The sequence below is a fragment of the Protopterus annectens genome, chromosome 3.part1 (assembly GCF_019279795.1).
Source record: "Protopterus annectens isolate FY-2018-M chromosome 3.part1, PAN1.0, whole genome shotgun sequence".
NCBI lineage: Eukaryota > Metazoa > Chordata > Ceratodontiformes > Protopteridae > Protopterus > Protopterus annectens.
The window spans coordinates 1,271,811,599-1,271,837,498 of record NC_056732.1 but is presented as its reverse complement, the minus strand read 5'-3'; the positions used below and the strand labels follow the sequence as shown (position 1 = coordinate 1,271,837,498).

General features: G+C 40.8%; 1 protein-coding gene across 1 annotated transcript in view; it reads left to right on the top strand.

Annotated features, from left to right (window-relative positions):
• Positions 1-25,900, top strand: part of LOC122798415 (1-phosphatidylinositol 4,5-bisphosphate phosphodiesterase gamma-1-like) — a 3,104,897-nt gene that overhangs the window by 2,095,124 nt on the left and 983,873 nt on the right. Inside the window, exon 17 of the mRNA XM_044067334.1 lies at positions 4,208-4,408. Coding sequence (XP_043923269.1) covers positions 4,208-4,408 — 201 coding nt within the window. The remainder of the gene's footprint in view (positions 1-4,207; positions 4,409-25,900) is intronic.

The following is a 25,900-nucleotide window of genomic DNA, read 5'->3' as shown; positions in this document are numbered from 1 at the left end:
AAGGGGTAGCAGTGTCCCAGCAGCTATCTCCTACCCAAGTTCGAGAAATCCAAGCAGTGTTGCAGGAATTTGGGGACATGTTCACTGGGAAACCAGGGTGCACCCACCTAGTGCAGCACCAGGTGGATTCAGGACCCCAAAGGCCTATTAGGCAGGCCCCTTATAGGATGCTTGAGAGAGTCAGACAGACCCTGAGGGAGCAGGTACAGGATATGTTGGAACTAGGGGTGATTCAAGAGTCCAACAGTCCCTGGGCCTCTCCAGTGGTGCTGGTGCCAAAGAAGGATGGCAGCACCAGGTTCTGTGTGGACTACAGGAAATTAGTCACACCGAGACAGATGCTTACCGCATGCCTAGGACAGATGAGACCCTAGAGCAGCTGGGTGGGGCTAAGTATCTTACAACCATTGATTTTACCAAGGGTTACTGGCAGGTGCCCTTGACTCCCAGTGCTAGAGAGAAGTCAGCCTTTGTGACTCCTTTTGGCTTGCATGAGTTCTCAAAGATGCCCTTTGGGATAAAGAATGCCCCAGCGACTTTCCAGAGGCTGGTAGATAATATCCTAGCAAGAGCAGGAGCAGGAGGGTTTGCCCTTGCTTACCTGGCTGATATTGCCATCTACAGCCATTTCTGGCCAGAGTACTTTCAGCATGTCAGGGAGGTGCTGGGCAGACTACAGAGGGCAGAGTTGACCATTAAGCCGAGCAAATGTCAGGTGGGTATGGCGGAGGTCTCCTACCTAGGACATAGAGTGGGGAGTAGTAAGCTAAGGCCAGAACCTGCCAAAGTGGAAGCTATTCAGGCGTGGCCTGCACCTGTTACTGAAAAGCAGGTGAGGGCGTGTTTAGGGACAGCAGGGTACTACAGAAAGTTCGTCCCCAGTTATAGTACCAAAGTTGCTCCCCTCACAGACCTGACAAGGAAGAACAGGCCAGATAAGGTAGTGTGGGCCCTGCATGTGAGCAGGCATTCCAGAAGCTTAAAGAAGCTTTGGGAGGACCCCCTGTGTTAACCAGTCCAAACTACAGCAAAGAATTTGTTGTACAGGTGGATGCTTCAAACCATGGGGGCTGTACTTATGCAGATTTCTTCAGCGGGGGAAGAGCACCCAGCGGTTTATCTCAGTCGTAGGCTTCAACCCAGGGAGGAATGCTATGCAGCTGTAGAAAAGGAATGTCTAGCCAGTGTGTGGGCATTGCAGAAACTTCAGCCTTATCTGTATGGAAGGAAATTCACTGTTATGACAGATCACAGCCCTCTAACATGGTTAAACAGAGCCAGTCAGCAAAATGCCAAGTTGCTAAGATGGAGCCTGGGGTTGCAAGCATATGATATCAGTGCAGTACTGCAGTGAGAGTAGCAATGCCAATGCAGATGGGCTCTCAAGATAGGGAATGGAGTAGGTATACTCAGATAGACCTAACCATCTCAAGTAGCATTTCTCAAGGGTCACTTGAAAACATAGCTTGAGCTCTTTGGGGGGGGGGATGTGAAGACTAGTAGAGATGGATGAAAGCTGCCAGCCTAGCCAGATAGAATTGTGCACATAATTCTATCATTTGTAAATATGAATGTTGAACTTAAAACAATGTGGCAACAGTGCCATCTGCTGTAAAGAAAGCCAAGTCAAGCATTTCTTGTTGGTCCTTTGAAATTAAAATTATTTCATCACTGCCTTTGATATTTTACGAGTCGGCTCAAGCCTGGCTAGATGAAGGCGCCCTGCCTATTGTTTTAAGGCTAAAGTTAATGACCAGAATTTGCATGTGGAATGTCCTTTATTGCTCTAAGTGTAAAATAATGTAAATGCAGTTTCTGTCAGCATGGGAACTCCAGGAAGTGTAAAAAGATGATGTAATGTTTTAGCAGAACTGCAGTTTCAATTTTAACAGTGAGAACCAGAGATTATTAAGCATTTTTGTCTGACTATCCAACTTAGCACTCTGCCTGTTGTCTTATGTAAGTTATCTTAGACTTGTGTTTTCTTTTGTAGAGATAGCTAGAAACTATAGAAAGATTAGACTATTTTTCTGTGATGTCAGAACTGTACTACTGATTTATTTTAAGTGTTTATGTGTGATCTCTGAACTTTTGACTATCACTGTATAGTAGAAAGTATTATCTTGTGGTTTTAATTATTTATTATTAAATATTTTAAAACCTTTTAACTGTGGCTGGTTTGTGTAGAGGTAAGTTAAGCTCTTGAGTACTTGCATGCCTTTGTTAAAACTGTACAAGGCCACTCTAATAGCTTTAACCCTGGGCTATACTACCAATTGGATATTATATTGCACAGTAATAATTGGACACCCTTTTAAAGGCATTTGAGTAGCTGATAAATATTAGCTCGGTGGTGGCAGTAATTACTACCGTCCGTATAGTCTGGGAGAAAGGGGCACAGCTGGAGAATCTGTGCCAGCCTTCCCCAGGAGTGTCTGTGTGGTTGTATAACCTCTTCTCAAAGTGTGTGTGTGCGTGAGCTACTTGGGCAGGGACACGAAGCACTGGTTGGACAGAGAGGGTGCTGGAAATTTTAGCTTGCCCAGCTAGGCTGAGATCTGGACCCTATAGCTGTGCCAGTGGGGAGTCTTATTGGGGACCTGGGGAGCAAGGGAGCGACCAGCCCCAGACTGACTGTGATCTCTGTGTGCTCTTAAGGGAAATTGCACTTTACTCTCTCTATTTGTTATCCTTTCGTCATATATGAGATGCCCTCTCTGGTGTTAGTGATGAAGATTGAGGCTCCTTGATTGCTGGGCCTGGGCACAGGCGTCACAAGGGGGTTGAAGGTTATACAGAAAGTTAGTGTGAAATATAGGCATAGTTAAAGTTAGGACAAAGAAAAGAGAAATACTGTAAGAGCATATCAGAGGTGATATACTGAGATTTTCCAGTAGAATCGGTAGTAATTGATAATATTTGTTCTAGTCTGGCATTAGCATTTTATGCAGGAATATTTACTGTTTTGCATTGAGTCTTTAGTTTTTGTGTAAATAATTTAGTGTCCCTTTCACTTCTTTTTTAAGTGGGATAAAATTGCAAAATTTTGAGACATGCACAGAGTGTAGGTTATCACCAGAATGGTTATGTTGTTTGAATAATTTTAATCTTTTAATTGTAATGGTATTAGAGGATTGTAGTGTTGACCAATCCCTTTGTGATACTGGTTATTTATAAGATTTATGTGTTTTATTGTATTTAGTATTACATTCTGTGACACTTGGAATATTTTACAGATCTAGATTGTTATTTTGTTTTAAGCCTGCTCTATTTTGAGAATTTGCTGCAAATGTGTCTTTTTTAATTTGTATGTTTGTTCTGTCTTGTAGATTTGGTATTTTTGTAGGTTAGTTAGAACTGGTGAGAAAAATAGGGTAGGAATATAGCAGCTGTTAATGTGTAGGGCATGTTCTATTAAGTATGACTTTACTTTGTTTAAAGTTAGTTTTTTTCATAGTTTGAGATATTTGTGAATGTGCTCAAAATTCTTTCATTGGTCAAAAATGACACCCCATAGTTTTATGTGATGCACAGTGTTCTATGGTATACAAGACAAGGAAGGCGGGGACTTTGATAATCTGGTGTATTCTGGGTAAACAGAGTAAATATTTTATTTTGCTTGTTTTTCCATTAAGTAGTAGCTAGGAGGAAATTTGTGTATTTTTTGAAGTTCTGCAGTGCTTGTTGTGTAGTTGCATGATGTTTTGAAATGTTTTTCCTGAACAGGTAATGGTAGAGTCACCTGTGTGTTGTTCTTGGGGTAAAGCTGATTGCATTTCTGAATGCATAGTCCTCTTATCTCCACAGTGTATAATTGGGGGTAATATTTTTCCACTCTATCCATATGTACAACTTCTACTCAAGACCTAGGTACACCTTTTATTTTACATTTTCTTTGAAACTGTGAGAAGTATTACATTTATCTGAAACTTGTGTGTAGTCTTTATATGTCTAAATTTAGAAGAGAATGTTGACTGGCTTTCACTGAATCTTTGCTTCCTTTGTTCTTTTGTATTGCACATGTGGTATTAAATAACTTCTGTTTTAGTATACACTATGCCTAGTAAAAGACTGCACATGCTGTTCTGAATTCTCATTTTTATTAGAACTAGACTACCTGATGGAGACAAATTCATTGTTACAGCATAATTTTCTTCATATGTGCCATATTTTTTTCTAACTGAACTTAAATTGTTTTTCTTAACAGGAGATCAGGTAGAGTACAGCACTGTCGAATCCACTCACGACAAGAAGCTGGCACTACAAAGTTTTACCTTACAGACAACTTGGTGTTTGATAGTCTCTATGCACTTATCAGTCACTATCGTGAGGTTCCTCTTCGCTGCAATGAATTTGAGATGCGACTTACTGATCCAGTGCCACAACCTAATGCTCACGAGAGCAAAGAGTAAGTGTTGTTTGGTACTAGTATCTTAATTTTACCCTAGATTATATTATGTTTCAGAATTTTATGTCATAATATAGATTTCCTTACTGTTCATTGAACTTTTGTACTGTTTTTTATAGGCCTTACAGTTAAAGGTCTTATTGTTGTAGTGTTTATTACTGTTATTAAGACAGCCTCAGTCAGAAGGTCCTTACTTGTAGATAATGCCTTCTTTGGTTAAGATTTTGTAGCAAAGACTTCCAGGATTGCTGCACACTGTTCAACAGCTTAACTTCAGCTCTTCCAATGTGAAAACAGAAACTGAGGAAAAAGAGTGCAATTGAAACTGTTTTTGGGAAATTTCAGCTACTGGCGAATATGCCACTAGGCCAACTAAATATGCTGCTTGGATGCCAGAAAAAAAAAAAAGAAATTTAGAGAACCTGAAAGAAAATCAACCAGAAAAGGCAAAAAGAAATCGCTGTCTGGGAAGGATTCTACAGCTGTTCAGCAAAAAGAAGTTCAAGAAATGGCTTCTAATAGTTTAGAGAAAAAAAATGAACCGAGTGTACTCTGAGGTGATTAAAATAAATGAAAGATTGAAGGAATATATCAGCTCAAATAACAAAAGGTTGGAAGACTGAAGAAACTTTGACTAGCTGTTCAGATGAACTGATAAAACTGCACAAATCAGAGGTTGAAATGAGGAAAAACCTGGCTGAATGTTAGGCTTCTCAAGAAGGGCTGTTTCAAAAAATAGAATTAGATAGCATGCAGAGAAAACCTAAGATTTTCTGCTGTTCCAGAGAAACTAGAAGGAACAGACTATATTAATTTTATGAAAGCACAAATAAGCAACTGGACTAGTGTTTCACTGCAGGATTTGTTAATTGAATGGGTGCATCAAGTTCTTCCTGCAAACCTAGCCATGAGAAGACAGCCAAGACCTATTTTATTAAAGATGCAATCCTACCAACAGAAAAAATTGATCCTGACAAAACTGTGGCAGAAGAGAAAAGTATTAAAAACCTGGAGGTCAGCAGTGTGTTTTTGGAACATGATTATTCACTGTACACCAGGCAGAAGAGAAGCAACTGTATCCCAGCAATCAGTGAATGTCAAGAAGCAGGAGTAAGATTCAAGCTGCTTTAGCCAACTGTCTTCAATAGTATTTCTTCTTGGAGGATTAGATGCATTTTTTGATGCAGAACAGAGTAAGGAGAAAATGCAAAATATGAACCATCAAACAGAATGTGATTTTTGCTTCTCTCCTCCTAATAGTAAGCTCATAGAGAGATTTTACTAGTGAAACATGTTCCACTGTTCTAAAGGAAAATACTTGAAAGACAGAAAGTAGCACAGAGTTTGCTAGAAGAATCAGTAGTACCTTGGACTTGAACCAGAGCATGGTGTTGGACTGGAAGAAGACCAGCAGCACTAAAAATAAGTGAGTAAATGGGAGACTACAAAGTGTCAGTTAAGTTTGTGAAATATGGTATTGCAAGAAAAAACGACTGAAAAAGACTATGCTTTTGTTTTTGTTAAACTTGTCGGTGAACTGTAAAAAATGTAATACCCCACATGTCATCAATGTTTAGGACACCAAGTGGAAAAACAGTAACTAAGTAAAACAGTTTTTGTTCTTGTTAGTGTTTCTGTAAATCATTTTGTGATATAAATTGCATGTTTTATGTATTAAAGCAGTTTTATGTAGTACGTAGTCAGAGGTATTTTAAATGTGGGGGAGCAGTTTCAGTGACTATTGTATGCATTAAAGATATTAAAGTAAACAAGTACTTTTGGTTGTAAGAATTATAGGCTTTACAGTATAGCAAGAGAAGAAAGGCTGGACAAAAGTTAATATTAACATGCTGTGATCTTGGGCTGCTGGGTTTGCAGTGGGGTGTAAAATCGCACATGTAGAATGAAGATGTTTTCTGTTAGGGGGTGTGCTCGGGGTATGTGCACAAATGCAGATGTAGTTTGAGTGTGCTCCCTTGCTGAGACAGTTTAAAGATTTTATTAAGTATTTTATCGTTCAGCGAGGAGAGTGTGTTGAGCAGATGGAAAGAGTACTTTGAGGGGCTGATGAATGAAGAGAATGAGAGGGAGAGAAGGTTGGATAGTGAATCATGAAGTGCAGTGGATTAGCAAGGAGGAAGTAAGGATAGCTATGAAGAGGACGAAGAATGGAAAGGCTGTTGGTCCAGATGACATACCTGTGGAATCATGGAGGTGTTTAGGTGAAATGGCAGTGGAGTTTTTAACTAGATTGTTTAATGAAACCTTGGCAAGTGAGAGGATGCCTAAGGAATGGAGAAAGTGTTTTGGTACCGATTTTTAAGAATAAGGGTGATGTGCAGAGCTGTAGTAACTACATAGGGATTAAATTGATCAGTCACAGCATGAAGTTATGAGAATGGGTAGTGGAAGCTAGGTTAAGAAGGGAGGTGATGATTAGTGATCAGCAGTATGGTTTCATGCCAGGAAAGAGCACTACAGATATGATGTTTGCTCTGAGAGTGTTGATGAAGAACAACAGAGAAGGCCAGAAGGAGTTGCATTGTGTCTTTGTGGACTTAGAGAAAACGTATGACAGGGTGCCTAGAGAGGAGTTGTGGTATTGTATGAGGAAGTCGGGAGTGTCAGATAAGTATGTAAGAGTTTTACAGGATATGTACAAGGGTAGTGTGACAGCGGTCAGGTCTGCGGTGGGAGTGTCAGATGTGTTTAAGGTGGAGGTGGGATTACATCAAGGATCAGCTCTGAGCCCTTTCTTATTTGCAGTGGTGATGGACAGGTTGACAGACTAGCTCAGACAGGAGTCCCCGTGGACTATGGTGTTTGAAGATGACATTGTGATCTGTAGTGAGAGTAGGGAACAGGTGGAGGAGACCCTGGAGAGGTGGAGATATGCTCTAGAGAGAAGAGAAATGAAGATCAGCAGGACTAAGACAGAATATATGTGTGTGAATGAGAGGGAGGACAGAGGAATGGTGAGGATGCAGGGAGTAGAGGTGGTGAAGGTGGATCAGTTTAAATACTTAGGATCAACAGTTCAGAGTAATGGTGAGTGTGGAAGAGAGGTGAAGAAGAGAGTACAGGCAGGATGGAGTGGATGGAGAAGTGTCAGGAGTGATTTGTGACAGCCGAGTACCAGTAAGAGTGAAAGGGAAGGTCTACAAGAGGGTAGTGAGACCAGCTATGTTATATGGGTTGGAGACAGTGACATTGACAAAAAGGCAGGAGTCAGAGCTGGACGTGGCAGAGTTAAAGATGTTAAGATTTGCACTGGGTGTGACGAGGGTGGACAGGATTAGGAATAAGTATATTAGAGGGTCAGTCCAGGTTGGAAGGTTTGGAGACCAAGCCAGAGAGGCAAGATTACATTGGTTTGGACACGTGCTGAGGAGGGATGCTGAGTATATTGGGGAAAAAGATGCTAAGGATGAAGCTGCCAGGTAACAGGGAAAGAGGAAGGCCTAAGATAAGGTTTATGGTTGTGATGAGAGAGGACAATGCAGGTGGTTGGTGTGACAGAGCAAGATGCAGAGGACAGGAAGAAATGGAAACAGATGATTCGCTGTGGCGACCCCTAACGGGAGCAGCCGAAAGAAGAAGATGATCTGTCTTGTCATTCAAGACATCTACCTGGTTGTCTTAATCTATCATTTGATATGTGGAGCAGGACTAGAGAGCTGAACAAGAAAATATATTGCTAATATATGACCTGCAAGTTAAACAACATGGCCACAAAACAAGGTTAAAACAAGTAGTGGGAAATGTGTACATGCATAGATTGAGATGAAGTAATTCTGCAGTCCTTTTCTATCAGTGATTGGTAACCTATTGCTGTGCTGTCTGCCCCTTGGTTTTGAGCAGCTTCACTGTCTAGTTGTACAACATACTTCAGTGGCAGAAGAACAGTACTACATGGGAGATGGCTGTCCTGGAATGTTATGGATCTAAATGCAAGAATTAGTGCAGTGTGTATTTTGAGAAAAATTCACGGTCAGACAAAACTAAATAATATGGCAGTTAGATATATATTGAAATAGCGGGATGCTTGGTATCATGGATCATATAACAATTCAGCAGCAAAAGATCTTTTAATAGTAATACATGCAAGAATGCACTGGGGAAAATGTGAAGTAAAAAGCGATAAAGGGATTAGATGGGTACTCATAAAAGTTCACATAAGTCAGGGCTGTCTGATGATAGGAGCTTTTATGGTCTCAACCATAAGAACTTATTGACCTTTTTAATTCATTATATGCAGCATTATGTGAAATGGGTGGCCACAGTTTTCTAGTCATTGGAGGAGATTTTAATGTAATGAGAAATAAGGCTTTAGACTGCTCAGAACAACATCCCAACACACAAGGGGATAACTATATCCTGAATGAAAGAATGCTACCTGATCATTGCCTGGAGATTAGACATGTTTTTAGCAAGCCACTTCTTGATTGAAGACATATCACAAATCTGTATTCAGTCAAACTCTCTCAGACCAGTGTATGCTGCAGATAGACCTTTGGGTCACTAGATCCTCTAGAATTTCTTTCCTTGTTAGAATGGACCCTTTACTGCTAGCAAACTGTTAGATAGCAGCAGAACTCTGACTTTGGGTATCATACTTCTGGCTCAGTGCAACAAAATCTAATCAACATACCCAGACACACTAGCCATCCTTTAAAAGGGAGATACATAAATTTACACCATGTAAAAAATGGGTCAAGAGCAGTAAAAAGCACTTGGCACTGAAAGTCCTTCAGACGTGCTTACAAAGCACAACAGCACAATATATGAAGGGACGCTGCTTAGACCCTAACTTGTATCAGGAAATGATTAGTATTAAAAAGGACATCAGTGATTAAGATGGCCAAAGAACGACAGTTTTGGGATAGAGTTAAACTATTGTTTGGATTGGCTTGTCCAGCTCTCCTAAGTTATTGGCACATCATCTGTGGGGAAGAAAGCAAATTCAGGCAGTTATAGCCCTTAGGAATATCCAAAATGAACTAGAACAATCCACATGGGAGATGAATAATGTAATGAGAACATTTTGCCAGAAACTTTACAAACACCAGTACCAGGCCCCATAACATTAAAAAATTCTTAGACAAAATTGTTTGGCTCACTATGTTACAAAAGAGAGAACTGCAGGCACTCAGTTCATCTACTGTAGTAGAAAAGATTAAAACTGCAGTTCAGTTACTGAAATCTGGCAGAGCGCCTGGCCCTGATAAATCATTTGAGTTGTACAAGATATCTGCGGATGACCCGGCACTTATTTTGTTGAACCTGTCTGGTGTTAGCAGGGAATTTGGGATGTTGCGGAACACATGTAGAATGGCTTCAGTTATCATCTTTATGAAAGAGGGCAAATAACCCCACTGATCCAAATAAGTATCACCCCATATCCTTTTAACCAGTAGAAACTAAAATTCTAGTGGCCAGACTAAGCAAGGTCATTTACTTGGTGGATAGACATTTCTAGCAGTTAGGTCAACTATTGTCTTGTTTGACTTTCATTAAACCTTTGGCACTCTAAACTGGAACTTCTTATCAGAAGTCCTGAACCATTTTGGGAGTTGAGGGAAGTTTTTGAACTGGTGAAGGTTGCTATATATAGCTCTTTAGCAAGGATGGGTTATGAATAATACTTGTTCTGATCCTTTTCCTCTCTTTCTCAAAGAGACAGGCAAGGTTGTCCTTTATCACCATTCTTGCTTATATTAGCAATTGAGACCTTCAGTATGATTATAAAACAGCATTATGAACACTGGGGCATCAGACTGCTAAATAACAACACCCTAACCAGCACCTGTTACACAGACGACTGTACAATTTGGCTGCAAGACCTCACAGGAATTTTTTGGAGGTTCTGTCCCTCCTAGAATACGTTGGGGAAGTTTCAGGTCTCACGTCGAATAGAGAGAAATCTGTCATATACACATTTAATAAGACTTACTGGGATACACAAAATTGCCTCCCAAGGATAGAACTGCAGATTGTCCACTCTTATAGTTATCCAGTTCTGTAAAAGCAGTGCTAGATATTAGGTTAAAAAAAAGTGTTGATATATGTATGAGGTAAGAGAGGCCAGGTGCAGACTACTTTTCTGAAATAAGAATAACTTGATGGTCATAAAGTAAAGCATATTTAATAACTGCAACATAAAACAATCGTGTAATACTAAGTGCTTTTATCGCTTCCTACTGACCAGGATTTCTTCAGGGTATACACAAATAAACTGAAATGTATACTTTATAGCACCCCTCAACCAATCAAATTAAAATGCATTAGTATTAATTATAAGTTTAAAATGACATTGTCATATTTAATTAATTAAAAGACATAGTCCTGGTCAGTTGGCAGGGATGAAAGTGCTTAATATTACACAATTGTTTTATGTTGCAATTACTAAAAACGTTTTACTCTACTACCACCATGTTATTTTTATTTTGGTTGTTGACTCTTCCTCTTGGTTTTTAGTAAACTACTCTTCTCCCTAGTGGCAAAATTAGTGGCTGTGCAGATGGATCTTTTTCCAAAATTTATGTTTGCAGGTAGGTGTCTTACCAATGTCCATTCTCATAAAATAGTGCAGGTAATACAAAAAGCTGTAATGGGCTTCATCTGGTATGGAGAACATCTGAGATTAGCTAGGGAAAAAAATTAATAATATCAAAGATATATGGAGAACTTGGCCTGCCCAGTCAGCAGGTTTGGTTCATTATGTGTGGTGAGAACGAAGCCAAAACCTGTTGGGCTTATTCCCGACTTCATAATCTGTTGTTTGTATCTGAACAATGCTTAACAGACATAGCTAGGAGAAAGTTATGGGACCGTGAAGGTTGGAATAAAGGAATGGAAACTTGATTGGTCTACAGCTTTAGACAGGCTATGACTCTAGATGTTCACTCATTTGGACTGTTCAAGCATATCTGTTGAAAGGAGACTTCAGGGTTTGGGATTCCTAGTTGCAAGGAAGTTTTTTGACTGGTGTGATGTATTCCCAATGATAGTTTGGCACCACTCACCTTCATGGAATGCTAAGTCAAGTACGATAGAGATGTTTAAATTGGTGCCTGTCCCTTCAGCTGGGACATGTCAGGAGAGAGACTGATCACTAACAGACAGTGATAGAATCTATAGTAGAGTGGCAACCAAACCTTCTGTATGCTAAACCCCATCTATTAGCAGTACTATGTAAGGCATTAGATACTTGTAGTAACGTATTTGAAACAGATCGTTGTAAATGGAAAAACCTTCTAACAGTCCAAATTTCCCCTAGAGTTTGGGAAAGATGTATTCGAATACCAAAGGGGTGGAAGAAGACAGACCATGTGAATTTCACATGATTTAAGAAAATACATTTTTGGCACATTACCCTGGTTAACAAATCTTCATGCACCCCCATCCATTATGGGCTAAGATATATGACATTGCATCTGATGTTGCCCTTTTTATGTTTCCTCACTGATGGGTTACGTATCCGACACGTCACATTCACAAGACTTAGGATCCAAATCTTGAACTCCTCCCTCTACCCATAATGCTTTCTTCCATCCCAACTCTTCAGATCGTTTGCTGCCGTTAGAGCAAGATCATGAAATGAATCTTGAGTGTGAGAAAGTGTTTTGTCTACATGTTCTTCGTTTTCCATTGCTGCAGTCCTTACTATTGGGTATAGTCCGCGTCCAGTCGGCCCGAATACCAGAGGTCAATATCCTCAGTCTTTTTGCCGCATGGTCCGATGCAGAAGCAGTTTTGCAAGTGCAGGTTGGCGTTCTGAAATATTTCTTCAGACCGAAACAGAGTTGGGAACATTTTGGTTTTTCTTGCCTCAGTATTTACCGGATGTCAGAAAAAGTGAATAACTGTATTTCTTGTGGGAAACAGATACCTCATAGGGATTACCATACCTTGTGTATACCTTGTTTAGGGCCTGAGCACGGCGTTGTTGGTTGCTATTAAGAGGAGGTTAGACTGTGCCAGGTTAGTGTTTAAACAGTGAAGCCTAGGGTTGATGAACCGGCAGTCCCGGACGTCGGTTCTTTAGAAAGTGGAGCCAGAGGTTTTGCCAGGAGTTTCCATGGAGTCTCAGGCAGAAACTTTACTGTTACAGGATGTGCCTTCTCAGGAGGTAGGCCAGGCTGAGGGGCTTCTCAGGTAACTGTTCTTCCCTCTCTTCCCAAGGTAGTTAGAGCCTCTCCTTCTGTTGCCAAAACTTCTTTGAGAGGTAGGCCTAGTTCAGTTTCAGTGGGGGCTTCTCCTAGCATTTCGGGTTCTGTACCTAAGAAACATATGCTAAAATGGCAGAAGATTTGATTACTATGATTAGAGGTTCTATGCCCCGCCTGATAAGAGGCCTAGGGTGGAACCAGAGTTTGATAGTTTTGAACAGTGTTCAGAGGCTTCAGAGTCTTCTGGAAGACTTGCAGGAGTATCCTACTTATTCTGATTCTGATGTGGATGATTCCACTCCTACAGCTTCTCCTCCTGAGGATTTCTCATTTTCAGAGACTCTGCATTCCATGAGGGAGCACTTTAAATGGGAAGGCCAGGATTACTCTGATTCCAGGAAAAGGCTTAGGGAATTCTTGTTTTGCCCCAGCATAGGCCCTTAGCTATTCCTCCTGTGTTGAATGTGGTGGAAGATGTTTTGCAGAGGCTTCCCTGAATCCTGACTCTTGCCTCCTGCTCCTGTTAAGCCTGATAGGTATTATAGGGTGCCCAAGCTCATAAGTATTTGTCTAAGAGTCCTAGGGCGGACCCAGAAACTATTTCTCATGGCCTAAAGGTGTTAAGGCTTCTGTGGTTAAAAATCCTGTTCCCACTGATAAAGAGGCAAGGGCCTTGGATAGGTGGGGAAAGAAAGTGTATACTTCTTCCACTCTAGCCATGAGAGCGTTGAATTGTCAGTTTCACATGCTAAAATATCAGAATTATCTCCTTTCACAATTAAAATCTAAGGTGGATGCTTTGGCGGAAGGTATTGAGTGTAAAGAGTTGCTGGACTTGGTTCATGTGTCTGAGCAAGTGGGTAAGCATTCTTTGCAATGTGGTTTTGATGCTGTACAGGCCTCCTCGAGGGTGGCTGCTACTAGTTCTGTTCTTCGCAGGCATGCCTGGTTGAAGGATCAGAATTTAGCTGAGCATGTTAAGACAAGGATTTTGGATGCTCCTTTACAGTCTGATGTGTTGTTTGGATCGCCTGTGGAAGCAGTTTTAAAGAAAATGGAGGACAAAGCTAAGTCTATGCAAACTGTTAAAGATTTTTTGCAGGTGCACCCACCGAAGTTTAGTAGAAATTGGCCTGCTAAGGGGTGGACATATCCTGCTTATGATTCCCAGTCTAGGGGTAGGTCTAGACGTGGTAGAGGCAGGGCTCAAGGTTCTTTTAGGCCTAGAACAGGGAGTTCACCTGCTCAGTCTTCTGGTGAGGGCAGGGGTCAGTCCTTTCGTAAACAGACCCAATGACCTGTCTTTTCAGCTGCCAGTAGATTCTCGTCTGGCAGCTCCTTTGGGAGGAAGACTGTCTCTTTTCAAAGAAAATTGGGATTTAATTACTCAAGACAAATGGGTGTTGGATATCATTCACCACGGTTACAGATTTTATTTCCATACACTGCCCCCTTTCAAAGGCATGCCAGACGTTCCTCCTCCACAAAGAAAGGAGGCTCACAAGCAAGTTTTTCAGTTACTCCAGATGGGGGCCATTCAGCCAGTCCCTGTATCAGAAAGGGGCCTAGGATTTTATTCTCGCCTGTTCCTAGTACCAAAGAAGGGGAACACGTGGAGACCAATTTTGGATTTATCTCTCCTCAACACTTTTCTGGACATTCCCAAGTTCAAGATGTTGACGTTACAACAGCTTTTACCTCTGCTGGGCAAAGATCACCGGATGGTAACTTTAGATCTCAAGGAAGCTTACCTTCATGTGCCTATAAGGCTAAGTTGCAGGAAGTATCTGCGTTTCGAGCTGGAAATTCTCATTATCAGTTCTCTGCATTGCCCTTTGGCTTATCCACTGCCAGAGTATTCACAAAGGTTCTGGCTCCAGTGATAGCTTACTTCAGGCTTCAAGGAATTCAAATCTATCCTTACTTGGACGACTGCCTGATTCTGGCTCAAGAAAAGGAAGACCTTCTACAGCATCTGGAATATGTTATAGCAGTGCTAAGATGCCTAGGGTATTCTGTGAACGAAATAAAGTCCAGTATAGTACCCTCTCAAGACGTGCTTTCTGGGTGTGAGACTGAATACAGCAGCCCAGATGGCCTTTTTAACCCCGGACAAACAAAAGAGTCTGTCACTTTACTTCCAACAACTATCTCATCAGTCCGTGCTGACTGCAAGGACAGTCCTTCAAGCATTAGGGTTCATGGCATCTTGTATTCTGGTGCTTCCCAATGCCAAACTGCATATGAGGAAGCTACAATGGTATCTCAAAAATGTATGGACACAGCACTGCCAGGATTTGGACACTGTCATTCAAATAATACCTTGCCTTCAAAAAGAATTCTTGTGGTGGGCTCAGGAATGTCACCTAAACAAGGGACTCTCTGTGACCCGCCAGAGGCAAGTCAGATTTTAACGACAGATGCCTCGGACATTGCTTGGGAGCTCATCTAAATGGAAAGTGGATACAAGACAAGTGGCCTGCCAGACTACAGCATCTACATATCAACATGAAGGAGATGTTAGCAGTCCAGTTTGCATTAATGGCTTTCAAGGAGTTACTTCTTCCAGGGCAGGTGTTGATTCTAACAGACAACACAACTGTCATGTGGTACATCAACAAGCAAGGGGGGAACACATTCTTATCCTCTATGCAGGCAAGCAATGATTTTGTGGGAGACTGCGCTAAGCTTGCAACTAACTCTTCAGGCAAGGTTTCTGCCAGGAGCACAGAACTCCTTAGCAGATGTGTTAAGCAGACAAATCATGGATCGAAACTGGATCTTCATGTATTTCAGAAATTGACAGTGTCATGGGGAACTCCAGACATAGATCTGTTCGCTTCTCCACTAAACCACCAGCTGCCAAAGTATTGCACAAAGGGGTTTCATCACACAGCTTGGAAAGTGGATGCTCTGTCTTTCAGTTGGAAAAACCTTCATGTGTATGCCTTTCCACCTCTGCCTCTTCTTCCAAAGGTACTATTAAAGGTCAGACAAGACAGGCCAAGGATGATTTTGATAGCTCCAGATTGGCCTCGGCAACACTGGTACCCACTACTACGAGTCTAGTAAAGAAGCCTCCATGGCCTTTACCTCTGATTCCTCATCTGTTATCTCAGAAGGACGGTCATCTGCTCAATGTCAAGCTTCACTCTCTTCATCTAACAGCCTGGCATATTCTGTGTTGAAACACAGCAGGTCTCAACTTCCTCAACAAGTTTTAAATGTGATTATGGAAGCTAGAAGACCTAGTACAAGGAAAGTGTAAAATGGAAGAGATTTTTATTTTGGAGTACAGCAAAGAATTTGGAGATTTCTGAGCCTAATTTGAGTGTGGCTCTTCAATATCTTACTGAGTTATTGGACAAAGGTTTGTCCTTCTCTTCCATTAAGATTCATGCTGCAGCAATTTCAGCTCACTATGATTGTGACCCACCTTTGTTTTCATCCTTTGTTCAAGCAGTTTCTTAGAAGAATATAAGACCCCCACGAGCTCCTACTCCTGCTTGGGATCTCAATTTTGTGTTGGAAAACTTACTCTACAACCTTTTGAGCCTGCAGCTACTGCTGAATTGAAATACTTGTCATGGAAGACTGCTTTTCTGTTGGCTATTACTTCTGCAAGAAGGGTGTCTGAGTTGCAGGCCCTTATGGCAGTAGAGCCCTTTTGATTTTCCATAAGGATAGGGTATCATTACGCACTAATCCTTCCTTTATGCCTAAGGTGGTTTCTAGTGTGGCTTTAAACCAAACTATTCATTTGCCTACTTTTTATGCAGACCCTCAAAATAAAGGGGAAAAGATTTTGCACACTTTAGATGTACACAGGCAATTAAAATATTATTTAAGCAGGACTAAGGATTTTAGGCAGTCTCAGCAGTTGTTTGTTTCTTTTGCTTTGAGTTCACAGGGCAAGCCTGTGTCAAAACAAACTATTTCTAGGTGGATTGGCTTTTGCATTGCATTTTGTTATTCCCATCATGGCAAGGAGATTCCAGCTGGGATTAGGTCTCATTCCACTAGGGCTACTGCCACTTCAACAGCATTTCTAAGGGGGGAGGCAACTAAGGATATTTTGGAAGCAGCTACTTGGAGTTCAGTGCATACTTTCTCTAAGCATTATCACCTTCCTATCTACTCTAAGTCTAGGGCTGGTTTTGCCACAGCTGTTTTGCAAGGCATGTTGTCAGCTCCTCCTTCTTTATGATTTGCCAGCCTCCTTACCTCTGCTTTGGGATTCTACCCAATAGTAAGGACTGCAGCAATGGAAACGAAGAACATAGTACAGTTTTGTACCTACCATAAATGTAGATGTTCGAGGATTCCATTCTCCCTCCCCTCTGTGTTTAGGGGTGGTTGTGTAGGTGAGTTTACATGCTTACATTTTTGTATATATTCTTGTATATATTGTACATGTTTTTGGTGCAGGTTTTTTGGGACTTGTCTTTTTAGGGTCTTCTGACATCTGGGGCAAGAAAAGACTGAGGATATGCGGTCATGCGCATTAGTACCCTGCTCTGGTATTACTGGACGCGGACTATACCCAATAGTAAGGACTGCAGCAATGGAATCCTCGAACATCTACATTTATGGTAGGTACAAAACTGTACTTTTTTCACAAGTTCTAGGCTTCTTACAGTTTATATAAGAATTACTATTTTTTTCTCTCTATGCTACCTTTCTAGCTGTTCACTGGCATTAGGGTGCCCTTATTTCCTACCCTTTGTGCCCTTGTTGGCGCTTTTCCTTTCTTTAACTTTAGTTGTTTGTTGTCAAAAAAATGCCATTTAATGAACATGTTTTGTTTTTTCGTAGATTTGTGGACGACCTATTTATTCTGTGGAGGGAGACCTTTATACATTTGCTGCCTTTATGGAATATGTGAACAGTAGTACCTGTTATTTGAAGTTTACATCTCATTCTTCAGAATTAATGGTGGATTTCTTGGATGTTTCTGTTATTAAGGATGAAACTGGTAATATTTACACTAAGTTGCATAGATAGGACTGTCATGTGAATCATTTATTACATAGGGACAGTCTTCATCCTCCCTCTGTATTTAGAAGTGTGGCTTCTAACCAGTTTTATAGAGCCTCAAGGTTAAATGCTAGGGATGGTGATTTTATTGGTGAAGTTGATAATGTGAAGATGAACTTGAAGGAGAGAGGTTATGAGGAATGTCTTATTCAAAACAACGTAGTTAAGATTTTTGATAAAAGGATGAATGAAGCCAGACCATATTTTTCTACAGGTGATAGAGAGTTTGTTAGGGGGCGGGAAAGCAAGTATAGCACAGGTTTGATGTAGATGGTTATAAGGATATCATTAAAAAACACTGGGGTGTTCTTAGAACTGATAATGATATCTCTAGGCACATACCTGAAGTGCCGTATTTTTTATATAAAAACAGTAGGTCACTGAGAAGTAGGTTGTGTTATCCTAAGGATGCAAATAGGAATTCTCATATAGTCGGAACTAAACCATGTGGTCATTGCAACTGGTGTGCATATATTGACAGCAGTTGCAAATTTGAACATCCTGACCAAGGTAGATGTTATAATTTCACAATAGCAGCTACATGTGATACCTTACATATTGTTTATTTAGCTTACTGCACTGCATGTAAAAAGTTGTACATAGATCAGACTGACCGTCCCTTTAGAGAGCGCATCAGAGAACATATCTACCATATTAATAAAGGTAATGTAGTTAGTGCATTAGTGAAACATGTTTTGAGTACTGACTCCAGTCATAGTTTTACATTTTTAGGTATTGCTAGGGTTTATGAGAATGTGAGGCAAGATGACATATGTGCAAAGACTGAGGATTTAGAATCCTCATGGATAGTGAGGTTCAGGCTGGGAAATGGGCTTAATGAATCAGTTCCATTAGTACCTAAATTAAAGAAGAGACCCCTAAGAAGGTAGTTAGCGTCAAGGTATAGTTTTAGAATGTATTATTTATGTCTGATGTTTTTTATATTAAATTTATATGTCTTTTTATGTTTTGTGTTTTTAAATCTGTGGTTTTTAAATTTGAATTTGTATCATGTGACTTCTGATGTATAAATAGGGGTGTGTGTATGTTAGTGCTTTTGTAATACACCTGATGATGCCTGTATGGTGAAAGCGCTTGTGTTTTGTTGCACTGCAGTAAAAGATTTGAACTGGATATATCAGCTGTTTCTGTGTCTTCCTATTCGTTTGTTGATGTAAAATATACTGTTTGACTGGTAATTTCTTGGATGTTGAAAATATAAGTGTGTTCCCGGTAAGCCATTACTTAGTTGGCAAAACTGGAGCCACAAGGTGACCCCATTACTACTCCCATTGTTTGTAATTAAAAGTTCTTTTTAAAATGAATGAAATTGTTGGACAGTATAATGTCTAACAATTCTTCAACCAAGAAAATATCTGTGCCTGGGGCGGCTTTGCTCCTTAGAATATTTCCCACCCATTCTGTGCGTAGGTCATGTGGTATGGATGTATAAAGGTCTCTTACATCCACTGTAAGAAAATTGTGTTGTGCGTTGAAGTCAAGTTCATTAATTTTTCAAGAAAAGTCCAGGAGTCCCTGCAGATTTGTGCCTCAGTTTGTACATATTTTGTCAGTATTGACTCCACCACTTTTGCACATCCGTATGTAGCTGAATTTCTATCATCTGCAATGGGCCTTAGTGATGGATTCTGAAGGTCCTCATGAATTTTAGGGACTCTGAACATGACTGGTGCCATAGGTGTCAGTATCAGCATGTAGCTGTATAAATTTGTCTGTTTTTCCTTCAGTGTACAAGTCATTAATGTAAATTCTTATAAGCTGATTAGCTGTATTGTATTAATTTAATGAAACTTGTTGGTAAGAATCTGCATTCAAAATTGATTCAATCTTGTCATAATCATCAGAGTCCGTGAATACCACCACCCCCCATTATCTGGTTTCATGACTCTGACATTAGTTGACCTTAACACATTAAGCCAGGCTTGCTCATCCTTACTCAAGTTATAGTTACTTGCGAACCTTTTATTGGTGGACTACGAAAACAAAATCGCCACTAATTCTAAGGACAATCACAAAGCATTCTATAGCTATGTCAAGAATCTCTATGGCAACACCCAGATCTGCTCTGAGTAACAGCACAAAGGCATGAAAATTACAGAACCAACTGATATTGCCAACATCCTGGCAGATAGGTTCAGTGCTAACTTTACCCCCCCCCCACCCTCTAAAGGGCCCATATCTATACAGGAAGAATGCAGAGTCCCTGTAATCACAGCTACGCAGGTAAAAGCTGCACTCTCTAAAGCCAAAAACACAGCATCCATGGGACCAGACAACATTCCAGGCTGCATTTTACACGAACTTCAGAACGAACTGGCTCCCCTCTTAAGCACCATGTTCAATAATAGCCTCGCATCAGGCTTTGTGCCCACTGAATGACACACGGCAACAGTTATCCCACTCCACAAAGGGGGAGCCACCACTGATCCCAGGAACTATCGACCTGTTAGCCTGACGAGCCTGGTCTGCAAGGCCATGGAACGTATCATCATGGAACTCATAAACAAAGACATCGGTAACCTCCAAACTCTGGATCCCATCCAGTTTGGGTTTGTGAAAGGCAGATCATGCCTCCTGAACCTGATTGACTTCTTTGAGGCAGTCACCAAAGCCGTAGATGAGAGTAAGGTGGTTCACACAGTCTATCTTGACCTCGCCAAGACTTTCAACACCATCCCCCATTCTGGAATAATAGCTAAACTCACTAAACTAGGTGTAAATCCCTACATCACAAGATGGGCTGCCAACTGGCTCACTGACAGAACCCACACTGTAAAAGTTGCAGACTCCAAATCTCACCTCAAAGCAGTGACAAGTGGAGTACCACAGGGTTCCATCCTGGGACCTCTCCTGTTTGGTATCTACTTCTCTGAAGTACAGGCTAACACAGAAGGCCTCTGGGTAACAAAGTTTGCAGATGACTGCAAACTAGGAGCCATAGTCAAGTCCCCAAATGATGTGGACATCCTACCAAAGGGCCTTGCTGAGATAGATGCCTGGTGTCAGAGCCATGGCCTCAAGCTCATTGCCAAAAAGTGCAGTGTCATCCCCTTTGGTAAAAACTCTGTAGCCATGAACTACCACATAGGCAGCAATCTACTTAACACTGAATGTGTGATGAGACCTTAGGACCCAGGTGGACAGTAGTCTCTCCTTTGATAGTCACATCGTCACAGTAGTCAGGAAGTCCTTCTACGTAGCGCACCTCATCAAAAAAGGGTTTTCATCCAGGAAAAAAAGTGGTCATTGTTCCCCTCTACACGACACTCATTAGACCCATTATAGAGTACAACGCCCCTTTTAGAATGTACCTCACAAGACGTCTGCAGCAGCTGGAAAGGCCACATAAGTACCTCACAAAGAGGATTACTGGCCTCAAACAAATGCCCTACACTGACCGCCTCAAAAAAAAAACTCCAGCTTTACTCCGTAGCATATTGCCTACTCTGAGGTGATCTCCGCCTAACATATAAAGCTATATCAAACCCAGAGCTGTTGGACATGCTACACCTAAAGAAATCCCAATCCCTCTGAGCTACACACTCTAGGGACCTAAACCTTGTCACCACAATAAACAGGACATGCTGGAGGGATAGATTCCTGTCCCAGAGACTTCACATATGCTATCATTAGCACTCCAAGAAAAATCTTGAGTGGATGGGAAATAGAAAATACACCCTGAGGATCACTTTTGTGTCTCTGCTCGACAGTGGCACAGGAAAATAACTTTCTTGGGTGGCGTAAGCCAGGGAACCTTGTTAGCTAGGCTCACGTAGGTCCTTGGGCTGATAGCCTAGTACCTGCCTATGAACCTATGACTGTAACATCCTGAAATCAAGTTCAAAAACTCATTCGAAGGTATGTAAAAGGTTATGCAGTATGGATTAAACAAGCTGCCTATCCTAAACTGTTGGTCCTCTAAACTAGTATTACCTAGAAGAGCTTTTAAATTTAATTTTCTTCAAAAAGTTTCAGGTCTACAATACATTTAGCAATGTCATTCTCCTCAAAGGAATGAAGGTCAGCCACTTAGCCAAAATGTTAGCAAGTTCAACCGTCACATCAAATGCGGAATAGTTGTAAATATAAAATTCACCCTCAGTATTTTTGATAACCAAAGGATTACCTCCATACGTAATGTCATTAATTTCTGCTGAGTAGTTTACCTGCATTTGTTGTGCTTCTTCCTTTGGTTCCATTTGTGTTAGTATTTCCCTGTGGTAAAACCTGGTTGGAGGTGTTTTGAGGAGGCTGGTTATTGCTGTTGTGCTGGTTGTCATTAAAATTGCAGCGTGTTTGTTGGTTTTGTAAATGCTCGCTGCTTCTCACAGTTTCATTTTGCTCTGGACTTTCATAGGAAACCTGCTCACAGTGTGTGTAGACACAGCTTGTTCACTATTCCCTTCATTACTAGCATGATTGACACTGAGCACATAGTTGGCACTGCCTCCTCTGACTTTCAATCCTTGTGATGTAGGGGGGCGTGGATAGGCAGTCCCGTATAGGTACCGAGCGTGATCCCTTTCTAATTTCTTGACTTTAGTTAGTTTAATTTTGTCAGTGTGTTGGTCTATACTCTGAAAGATACATGCATAATCATATCTATAATGGTCGAAGTCCAAGTGAGTTTTAATCTGAACATCCAGTATGGAAATTGCATCTGTTATTTCCTCAGCAAACAAGTTATAGTGTTTGCACATTAAGTCCAACCCCTGTCAATTAAATAACTTAAGTCCAAGTGAAACTGTGATTCTGGAACCAAACCTGTGGGAGACTGACAGATTCTTAGCCCTTTAGGTACTATTTCAAGTTTTATACATTCCTGAAAATATTAAATTTCTAGGCACAATTTTTTTATATTTTAACAAATTCTGATCAAATATATTTAACAAATCAGAAATATTCACATTATCCCTGGCCGAGTTCCCTGTTTGTGCTGAATTAGGCGCATTAAATCCCAATGGTGAAGTTAGCCAATCCTTTAACCTTGGAAACCCAATAAGCCTCGGGGATATGTTTTCTTTCACTGGTTGTTGTGCTGGATTGTTAAGTTGGTTGGTAAGTCTATTCTGCAAGTTCACATGTTGAATTTGAGAAGTAGTTTGGTTTAACAATTCAAAAACACCAGAAGAAGCATTTCCACTGTTAGATTGTGTACATTGAGTTGAGTCTTGTTGTTGCTGTTGTGCTGAGTTAAGCAAATCCAACCTGTAACTAAGCCTTTCCACTTGTTCGGAAAGAGCTTGAACTAGAATGGTAAGGTTACCTAAATCATCTGCATCACTCCCAGTATTGGAATGCAATTCAGGGGTTGAATCCATTGTGTTGGTTGCCATCATTCACGAAAGACAGACTTATTCCAGTGAAACACAAGAAAACAAACTGCAAAATCCCAAAGAATAAGGCACAACCCCTGGAACAACAAATTAATTTATTATAAAGCGCTTTTCATCCACACCAAATAGTCGAACTTCATCAGAATACAAGTACTTCATTCACAAGAAACAGTTTAAATAACCCTCTCAGTAAGTCACGTGACATCCCAGCTAAAACTTTAAAGTGCTAGTCACATCTATTTAAGAAATAACAGCATATATTTAAAATGACCATGTTAATATTTCTAAAATCCACAAATTACACTTGTTGAAACAAAAATATGTTAAACTTCTGTCCAACAATTTAATAGAGCAGTGAGTATGAGAAAAAAAACTTAAATGTAAAAGTATATTTAGGGGAAAGCTCCCCAATACTATTTCATTAGATTTTTCAATTTCAGCATACACATTAGGGAACACATATCATTGAGTCCTGGTGGTTGTAGGCATTTAATCAGATTTGCCAAATAAGTTCTAGTCTTTCAAGTTCTAACTGGATGGGGCCTCGCCTATGATTCTGTGCCACCTGATCTATAACTCAGAATTTAAATGTGTGTTCAGGATTCATAAAGATATTGGAACACTCATGTTCCTAGTTTGAGCCTCAGTCTTTTCTTGCGTCTGTCCTGTCTGTGTAATATAGTGGACAGTAAGGCAGCAAACTCAATCTGAGGAGGTGGGGATGGAGGAGAGCATTATGGGTAGAGGGAGGAGCTCAAGATTCAGATCCTAAGTCTTGTGAATGCGGCCGAGTCGGATGTGAGAATCAGATCTGTGACCCATCAGTGAGGAAGAATGAAAATGGGCAGTACAGATGCCAAGTTAATGGTAATACATAACTTCTAATTTTGCTGTTTGAAACCCTATTCCACACCTGGATGATACAATTTTTTTGGATTCTGGGTATAACAGACCATTTGAAAGGCTTGACATCTATTGAGTGAAACTAGAAACTGCTGTTACAACTCAGAGTTTGTGCCATCATTTTAAACACTGGAAATTTTTAATGCTAGACTTACACATGAACTAAACTGTTAATCTGCAAAAATTATGCAAGGCTCAAGGATGAACAGTGACTGCGCCATACCAATGATTTTGGTCCATCTTTTATTACATGCTATCTCAGTGTGACACAAATGCATAATATACTTAGGACAAATGTTAATTGTTATGGTTGCCTTTGACTGTTAATGGTCAATATGTTGAAGTTCTTTTTTTACTGTTTGATACTCTTCTGTTATGAATAGTATGGCTGATGATCCAAGTCAAAGTTTCTTAAAAAAATATTTATCTATACATATCTAAATATATCTTATTTGTCTTCTGAACCTGATTGACTTCTTTGAATCAGTCTCCAGAGCTGTGGACGAGGGTAAGGCAGTCCACGCAGCCTGTCTGGACCTCGACAAGGCCTTCAACACCCTCCCCCACTCTGGAATCATAGATAAACGTACTAAGCTGGGCATAAATCCCTACGGGTTGCCAACTGGCTTACTGACAGAACCCAAAATGTAAAAGTAGCCGACTCCAAATCCAGCTCCAGACAAGTAACAAAGTGGAGTACCTCAAGGTTCAGTCCTGGGACCGCTCTTGTTTGGCATCTACTTCTCTGAAGTACAGGCCAACACTAAGGGACTCTGGCTAACAAAGTTCGCAGATGACTGCAAACTGGGAGCCATTACTGAATCCCCAAATGATGTGGATGTTCTACAAAAGGGACTTACAGAAACAGATGCTTGGTGCCAGAGCCATGGGCTCAAACTTAGTGCTAAGAAATGTATAGTTGTCCCCTTTGGGAAAACCCATGTACCCATGAATTACCACATAGGTGGCAGTACACTAAACACCGAAAGTGTGATGAGAGACTTAGGGACACAGGTGGACAGTGGTCTCAACTTCGATAACCACATTGCTACAACAGTCAGGAAATCCTTCTATGTGGCACACCTCATCACTAAGGACTTTTCATCCAGAAAAAAGGAGGTCATTGTCCCACTGTACTCACCCCTCATTAGACCTATTATAGAGTACAATGCCCCGTTTGGTATGTACCTCACAAGACATCTACAAGAGCTGGAAAGGCCACAGAAATACCTCACTAAAAGAATCCCAGGCCTAAAGCAGATGCCCTATGCTGACCATCTAAAAAAAACTCCAGCTATACTCTGTGGCACATCGTCTACTCAGAGGTGATCTCTGCTTAACATACAAGGCCATGTCAAATCCTGAGCTGTTGGACATGCTCCACTTAAAGAAATCCCAATACCTCGAGCCACATGCTCCAGGGATCTAAACCTTGTCATCACAATGAACAAAACATGCTGGAGGGATAGGTTCCTGACCCAGAGACTCCCCATACTCTGGAATAGACTGCCCAGGCATGTCAAGAAGAGCACCTCCTTGGCCCTCTTCAAAAGGAACCTTGACTATTGGAAGGGAGATAGGAAATTCACCCCGGGGATCACGTCAGTCGCCCTGCTAGACAGGGGTCCAGGGAAGTAAATATTGTTTGAAGAAATAGCCATGGAATTGTTTAGCTAGGTTTGTATAGGCCCTAGGGCTGATAGCCTAGTAACAACCTTTGAACCTATAAGAGGAAATGTCTAGATTAATACCCTTGGCTTAAACTATAAAAAGTTTTTTTGCAAGCAGGTAGGCTTTAAAATAAGACAGAATGATGAAAGCTGTGAAAAATGCTAAGTTTCGTACACCTGCAAAGATATTAACTTGTTTTTCCATTAGAAAATGCTCAGTGGACGTCAAGAAGTCTGCAGCTGAAGCATCTGTACATGCTTTTCTGAGTGAAATTGATCAAGATTTATTACTGAGCACTTATTCATGGAGATGAGCTGTCTGCAAGTATAAGCAATTAATATTGAAAGTTTTGA